Below are 8,959 nucleotides of genomic sequence, written 5' to 3'. Positions count from 1 at the left end.
AATATGCAGGAAAAAATCAGAGTTTAATTCTCGAAAGGTGCTATTTGGAAAAAATGAATTTAATTCCGAATGGTGAAGTTTCTAGTGAACCTAACATCTAATATATACAAGAGGAAAGACAAAATCAATAGATTTCTTGGGAAAATTAAGCAGGAGGGTATAATTAATGATCTTACCTATCAAGAATTACTTGTTACCGGCTCACCATTTAGCGTACTTTACGGACTACCAAAAATTCATAAGGAAGATATTCCTCTTAGACCTATTATGTCGGCATATAATGGCCCTACTTATAATATCCCTAAATTTATTGTAACACTTTTAAATGAGTTTTCAATATCACAGTTTGCCGTTAAAAATGGGTACGAATTTCAACAGCTTATTGTCCAACAAGACGGTGACCTCTTTATGACAAGTTTTGACGTTGAAGCTTTGTTTACCAATGTCCCGGTCTCAGAAACTATTGAAATTATTCTTAACAAAATCTTTGCAGATGATGATATATTTCATGGTTTTAGTAGGTCTTTTTAAATCCTTACTTGAGCTTGCAGTGCAAGACACAGTTTTTATTTTTAATAATGCTCTCTACTTGCAGGTCGAGGGAGTAGCTATGGGTTCCCCTTTGGGCCCGTTGTTTGCTAACTTCTTCATGAGTCATTTGGAAGAAGAATTTTTAAATAACTGCCAGCCCAGTCTAAGCCGGTCCTATATAAACGATATGTCGATGACACTTTTGCCTTATTCACTTATCCTTGGCAATGTCATGAATTTCTTGATTTTATTAATTCTGTACATTCCAATATGAAATTTACCATTGAAACTGAACAACAAAATTCGTTATCTTTTTTGGATGTAAAAATCACTAGAGATCAACATGCCTTTACGACTTCTATTTATCATAAGAATACGTTTACAGGCTTGGGCAGTAACTATTTTAGCTCTTGTTTTTATTCGCTTAAGATTAATTCTATTACAACACTGGTACATCGAGCTCTCCACTATACTTCTAGTTGGTCCAATTTTCACTTAGAAATTGATTATTTATCAAAGTTTTTTTCGGCTAATTCGTATCCTCAAATCTTAGTCCAGAAAATAATAAATAATATGCTTACTAAATATATGTCTCCTCCCTCTGAAAACTTTAATGTTCCTAAACTGAATATGTATGCTGTTATTCCCTTTACTCACTCGGATAAATTACGCTCAAAAATAAAAAGTATCATTGAAAGAGAAATAGGTTTTTAAAATTAAATTTGATTCCTATGAATCCAAAAAAGGTTGGAAATTTTTTCTCCTATAAGGATAAGTTACAGGATTTTGTGCGGTCCAGCATTCTATCTATAAATTTGAATGCCCAAGATGTCTTGGTACTTATGTTGGTTCCAGCAAAAGACTGTTGCAAGTCCGCTATTACAGCCACTTAGGACTCAGTTATCGTACAGGTTCCCGTATATCCAACCCAGAACTTTCTAGCATTAGAACACATACTCCTAAATGTAAAATTCATGTTGAAAAAACACATTTTTCGGTTCTCAGTGCTACATCTCAAACTGCCTTTTTAACTACCCTTCAGTCATTATATAAAGCACCTGTCCCCTAATTTGAATAGTAACACTTCTGCGGTTTTCAAAATACATGCACTGTGTGATGCAAAACATTCTATGTATGTAACATGGAGATATGTGCCGGAACACAGCCAGATGGGCCATTCAAGGCTGACAAGCAATACAATTCATCACAGGCTGTGGTCACAAGACTTATTTCTGACATCTCTGGGTCTGCTAGAAATGTAACATTTGATAATTGGTATACCAGCTATCCACTAGTGGAATCACTACTTCGTGACCATAACTCTGACTGGTGTGGGGACCCTCAGAAAGAACATGAGGGAGATTCCCCCAGAATTCTTGGTGACAAAGAATAGACCTCCTGTGGACAGCATGTTTGGATTTGGAGACAACCTTACATTAGTCTCATACATACCAAAGAGTAAGAACAAGAAGAAAAATGTGGTGTTCGTTAGTAGCATGTACCATGATGCAAAGATAGACGAAGCTACAGGTGATGACAAAAAACCTGAAATCATCACGTTCTATAATTCAACCAAAGGAGGAGTAGATGTGGTCGACATGATGATGGATAAGTATAGCGTTTCCAGAAACAGCTGGCGTTGGCCTCTAACTGTGTTCTTTGCTCTCCTGAACATCGTCTGTGCAAATTTGTATGTCCTGTATGCTCACAACCCACAAAATAAACTCAAGCGCCGCAAATTCATCAAGAAAGTATGCATGACGCTATTAGAGGACACTCTAAAGAGGAGACTCCAGAACATTCGCCTGCCAAAAAGTCTCAGAACAGAGATTGGAAGACTGTTCCCCAAAGCTGCAGAAGCAATAACCTCAACAAACTCACAGACATTACAATGCCAAGCAAAGAGATGTGTATTTTGCACCAGGTCAAAGGACCAAAGGTGAAAACAGTATATAGCACTTGCGGTAAGCATGTTTGTAAGGATCACAGTAAGATGACTGTGAGCTGCATAGATTGCGAAAATACAGCAAGTGATGAATCAGAGTGAATGTAATGCTGTATGCACTGAGCTCACATTGATTTTTTTTTTCAGTTTCAATTCATGGAAATATTTTTACATAAAGAAACCATGTTTAAGTTTATGCAACAAATTTAATGCTATGTAATGAGGTCACTTTTTTTTGTCATTTCAACTCATGGAAACATTTTGTGTTTACTTTTGATAAAGAAACCATGTTTATGTTTATGTTTATGTAACAAATGTATAGTAAGCTTAATTTCAATAAATAATTATATCTTTAGATCAAGTTTTCATTTAATGTAGTTTGTACGGGAGATTTGCCTATTTTGTAATTTTTTATGTTAATATTCATCAAAAATATTAAAAAGTCACACAAAATGGTATATCCTGTGGGTATTTTCAAAGTAAATGTGATCTGAATCAGCATTTTGGTAGTTTTTCCTTAGTTTTATAATTTATTTTCTTGTACTATTTTATATTAATATCAATCAGCTACAAGTGATTTAAACTGTTCAACAGGGATTGTAGATATATCCTGAACCAGCAGTATGACTATATTTTACATAATAGTAACACTATAAATATTTTTGTATTGGGGTGAGTAAATACCCCAGGGGAGTACTGATGTTAGGAAACTCCAGCAAAGTAACGCAGGGTTAAGGTGTTGTCTGGGCATTGACGTTTCTTCAGGCCATTCTTCCTTCTTGCGTTGTAGTGTAAGGTAGTTAAATTTCCTTAACAAACTTGATGAATTTTAATTTTATTTTTTTTTCTGCTTTTCTGTTGACTTTATAAAATTTTTTACTGTCGGTATAATAATTTTTATTTTAAATTTAGTTTTAACTGCTCTTTATAATTTATTGCAGACTGATGATGTGCAAAGGATTGCACGAAACGTTTCTAAATAAAGAAATTTGAAGACTTCTTGTCTTATGGATCTCCTGATTGTGCATTTGCCGCTTGACTGTTGGCTATATATATATATATATATATATATATATATATATATATATATATATATATATATATATATATATATATATATATATATATATATATATATATATATATATATATATATATATATATATATATATATATATATATATATATATATATATATATATATATATATATATATATATATATATATATATATATATATATATATATATATATATATATATATATATATATATATATATATATATATATATATATATATATATATATATATATATATATATATATATATATATATATATATATATATATATATATATATATATATATATATATATTATATATATATATATATATATATATATATATATATATATATATATATATATATATATATATATATATATATATATATATATATATATATATATATATATATATATATATATATATATATATATATATATATATATATATATATATATATATTTATTATATATATACTTGTATATATATCTTTGTTAATGGCCCAGGTCTGAAGGCCATCTTTTATTGATGTATCTGTTCTAAGAACAGAATTAAGCATCTCACTTTTCTTGAGGTGTCTCTGGTAGCTGTGGCTCTTCCCTTGGGTCAGCAGATCCCTCCTCCTTCATCATAGGACTCTCACTAAACCTATCTTTACACAAAGGCCTACTGGAATGAGACACTGATATACAAAACTAAACTTTATTGACAAATTTAACGAAAGTGATTTTCAAAAGCTACGGTCATGTAATGCAGTGAATCACACATAACTAGAGGAGATACTGTTTCACAAGCAAATAGAATAATGATTCTATGCCAAGCGGTACTAGTGATTAACACCCTGGTTATCAAACAAAGTAATAAGGTCATAAAGACCACAATATATGTCATATCGTATTGTAAGGGTAAAATACACCACTTCCAAATATTCGTCCCTCCTAGGGCGATGTTCGAATTCCTGTAGAAAGAAATACATCATTATATGAAAACCTGAAATTAATGCACATATTCAGGGTAATAAAAATGCAAAAATGGACAATTTCAATATGTAGACATCGTTCAGTTTTACTGCTTCTCTCTAAAGTCTGGAAAAGATATCAATGTCACAGTGCAGTTTTACTTATTTCTATGGCTGTAAATAAAGTATTTTCATACTGGCGGTTTCTTTAATCAATACACCAGGCTAAACACACCACGATCCACTCAGGATCGAGGCCGTCTCTCTCCAGAGAGTCACTGTTCCTCTCATAAGTAACTCATGAGAGATCGCACACACACACACACGCACATACCCTACCGGAATCTGGGGATTTCCAGTGCATGCTGTTTCCATGTGCCTGGACCATGATCAAATAGTTCTCTGCCTGCATCTGACTAAGCAAATTCCAATGTCAGCACAAATTCACCTGCCATAAGAGCCACTGATAGTTCATCACATATCTCACTGTTGTCCAACGAGAACCCAGACTTAATAGGAGCCCGGACCATCTACTTCTGGACGTCCCCGTCCAGATACGACAACTGTCTAATCGAAAGTTCAGTAAGGGCCAACTCCAAAATCATAGCAAAACATATGCACTAGATACAAGAATTATATGTCTCGTAACACAGATGTTATTCCAATAACAGTTCGTTTATGGAACGCAAGACTTGAAATCTTGCATTCTTGGTGATCCAACCACGCGGCCAACAGATGTCTCCCGGTAACTATGTGATTTGTAGACATCCTGCCTGACATCTCTCCAAAACCCTATATGATTTCACGAAAGTGCAGGCGTAGAAACCTGCAGGTGTACCATATCTAACCTGTATTAGTTGAGGCTCATAGAAGACATTCCGTACAGCTCTGCTGCGAGGAAGTGGTGTCTAACGTAAGTTGGTCATATCGACAGTCAGCTCAAAAAGATAACTAGTCTACTCACTATGCCATATTATTACTGAACTATTAAAACTACTAGGGCAAAGGTCATATGTTAAAAATGTGAAACAATTCCAAGTAGCTAACTGGAATTTCAACAATTAACCCACTATCAGGTACACTAACTCTAAGATACTATTCACAAAAATTCTGCCCAGTAAAAATTACCCAAGAAACCTACCACTATATTGAATTCATTAAAGGCAAGCCTAAACATCTGAGAGGTAACATATCTTGTAAAGTGATGAAGGTTTTACCCAGGTTAGCAAATGCTGCTCAATACCTGTTTAATTCCCAGCAAAATAGCAACTGGCATACTGGCAACCGCTGCTACGATCATAGCAACTACAACTATCAATGGACCAGCCCTCTTAATTCTAAAAGAGAGCTGAAAAATCCAAATACCCAGATTTGGAAGCATATTGAAGTCTTTCTAATCCTATCCTAAACCCCACTGATTTACCCAAACCTGTAATAAGATCAGACAAATTCCGTCCGATATCCAAGTTAACCCAACAAAAAACAAAACCCTAAGTAACAAAACCTTATTCTGTAACTCTATATTCAAAGATATTCCTTCAGGCGACTACTACATATCATAATATTCTTACGTCATAACACACGGGCCTAACCACAATACAAAATTAGCCCATGCCACTACTCACAAAATCATGTGAATGCGAACCATTAACTCAAAACAACAAATTACCAACGCCAAATGGGAACAGTGAAGCCCATGACCGCAGATGCGATCCATCAAAAAAAAAGAAAAAAATCATATATCTACGAAACTCTACAGAATTTTGCACTTAATTTTAACTAAGTATTACAACACATAAGAGCAAAATCTGATCTCGGACAATTAAAGATTCTTGTAACTCTACGGACTAGCGTCCTCCCCAGTAAAAAAAAAAAAAAAAAAAAAAAAAAAAACTACAAGTTATGCCAATTTAAAACCCATTAAAAAAACAGAGAGAAAAAAGAAAAATGGAAAATGAATGATCATAACCATAGTACAACCCAGGAATGAACCCATACGATCCCTATTAACCTATCTTTTTAATTTTAGATATATGTGTCAACCGAGACACACCGTGTTCTCATCTAGAACAACAAATCTTCACTTTTACAATGGGGAAAGGACCTTCAAACTTAGGACCTAGCTTATAGTTCAACTGATTCCTAATATTTATTTTCAGAAAAACCCTATCTCCCATAGCCACTTTAACTCTATCTGGCTCTGCGTTGCTCCTATCTACCATGTCTGGCGTTTTCATTTCAAGATTCTTAGCAAGATGTGCATATCTCTCTTTTGTGGTGCAAACAAGCGATTTGATTGTTTCATCACCTGATGGAATAGTCAACAAATCGACGCACCCCGCACTGGGTAACCTAACAGCACCTCATTGGGAGACATTCCAATGGTATCCCTTTACGTAGAGTCAATACTATGTTGCACCTGTGGAAGATATCGATCCCAAATTGGATCGTTACCTCTTACGGTCATCCGAAGAGCTTCAATGACCTTCCTGTTTGCCCGTTCACACAGCCAATTGCCTCCGGTTTATATGGAATAATCATGACTTTCCGAATACCCATTACATCAGCAAGTCATTGTAATGTTCTCTTCATGAATTCTCGACCGTTATCTGTAATGAGAACCTCAGGCACCCCATAACAACAAATATACCCATTAAAGAATGCGATTGCCACCTCCTCCATTGTTTTATGCCTTAACGGGAAAATCTCTATGAACCTAGTTAATTCGTCAACAACCACCAACAGGTGCCTATGGCCATAACTAGATTCACAGAAATTACTTTACAGGTCCATGTGGACTCTTGCTGTGGGTCTGGTAGGAATCGGGAATGAACCCAGACTGAACAACTTCTCACAAAGTCTTCTACCAAACTAAGCATATTCTTCCAAAAGAATTGTCCCCGTACATTCTGATACATTTTCTCAATCCCCAAGTGCGGGTTGCCAGACCTACTGTGAACAATATCTAACACTGTAGGTACTAAACTCCTAGGAATGACTATTTGCGTCGTATCCCCCTTATCCTCACTACTTCTCAAGCTGCATCTAATCTTCCTAACTAACAAATTACCCTCTAATTCAAGCCCTGCAAAAGGCAACTTATAACTCTTCGTAACTAATTCCCCTCTAAGAAACGCCTTTGTGTCTCCCAGAATTTAATTTTCACCTTGCTTCACTTCCACTAAACTAATATCCCAATGTATGCTATCCCCATATACATAACATACATGAGTACCCTCTTTATCAACAAAACGTCTACTAAGGGGATCTGCTACGACATTCTGTCTACTCTCTATATACTTAAGCTTAGCATCAAAATCTCTGATTGTCAAATACCACTGGGCTATTTTTGGGGAAAGATCTGGCTTATTAAAAAGATCTAACAATGGCTTATGATCTGTCAGAACCTCTACTTGATTGCCCAACAAGAGCATCTTAAAATGCACTAGGCTAGACACTATGGCAAAGGCCTCTTTGTCTACTACTGACCAAAGCTGTTCATTACTACCTCGTGTCTTAAACTTCCTACTGTAAAATACAATCGGGTGGAGTCTTCCGACGAACTTCTGCATAAGGCATGCCCCTATACCATCATAAGTAGCATCTGTTACCAACGTGAAAGGGCGTTCAAAATCAGGAAACTTCAGCACTTGGGGATTTACCAAACCATCCATAATTTTCTGAAAAGCTACTTGCTGTCCATCTCCCCATACAAACTACACATCATCCCCCAGAACATCTGTCAAGGGAGATGCCAGAGCAGAAAAACCCTTCAGAAATCTGCGGAAAAATCCGGTCATCCCTAAAATTACCGAATCTGCTTTTTAGTCTTGGGAGTGGCAAACTCTACAATTGCCGTAACTTTATCATCATTCACTCTAACACCCCCTGTAGAAACGACATGACCTAAATATACTATCTGCCTCTTGAGAAAATTACACTTAGCTAACTTTATCTACAAACCCGCTAATCTAAGTCTTCTAAAAATCCTCCTCAGAACTTCTAAATGTTCTTCTACTGAATCAGTGGCAACTAAGATAATATATCGTCCATGTACAAATAGACTTTTTTCCCTAACGAGCCATGCAAAACTATTCATTAGCCTAGTAAATGTCATCGGAGTTCCTGTTAAGCCAAACGGCATTCTTGTGAACTCATAATGCCCCTTCGGCAAAGAGAAGGCCGTGTACTTACGACTCTCCTCACTAAGCGGTACCTGCAAATACCCTTACATCAGATCAGTTGAGGAATATATATTCTTCCCTCCAATCTCTAAAAATAAATCTGGCAAACACTCCACAGGGTAGCAATCAGGAATGGTTCTCTCGTTCAACTTCCTAAAGTCTACACAAACTCCAACTGAACAATCCTTCCTAGGCACTGCCAACAATGGGAAATTAAATGATGACGAACTGGGCCTAACGATGCCTTCTTCCTCCCACTTACTAACCTCTTGCTCT

General features: G+C 35.5%; 1 protein-coding gene across 1 annotated transcript; it reads left to right on the top strand.

Annotated features, from left to right (window-relative positions):
* The first annotated feature begins 1,883 nt into the window (after nucleotides 1-1,883).
* On the top strand, nucleotides 1,884-2,474 carry LOC136830413 (uncharacterized). The gene has a single exon (XM_067089950.1). It carries the CDS (start codon nucleotides 1,884-1,886, stop codon nucleotides 2,472-2,474), a length of 591 nt encoding a protein of 196 aa, XP_066946051.1.
* The last annotated feature ends 6,485 nt before the right edge of the window (nucleotides 2,475-8,959 follow it).

The sequence above is a fragment of the Macrobrachium rosenbergii genome, chromosome 46 (assembly GCF_040412425.1).
Source record: "Macrobrachium rosenbergii isolate ZJJX-2024 chromosome 46, ASM4041242v1, whole genome shotgun sequence".
NCBI lineage: Eukaryota > Metazoa > Arthropoda > Malacostraca > Decapoda > Palaemonidae > Macrobrachium > Macrobrachium rosenbergii.
The sequence above is the reverse complement of the archived record's forward strand: the minus strand, read 5'-3'. Positions and strand labels throughout refer to the sequence as shown.

What these genes read in the sequence shown, in the direction of transcription:
- LOC136830413 (XM_067089950.1), top strand. Translation starts at nt 1,884, where the DNA reads ATGAGGGAGATTCCCCCAGAATTCTTGGTGACAAAGAATAGACCTCCT.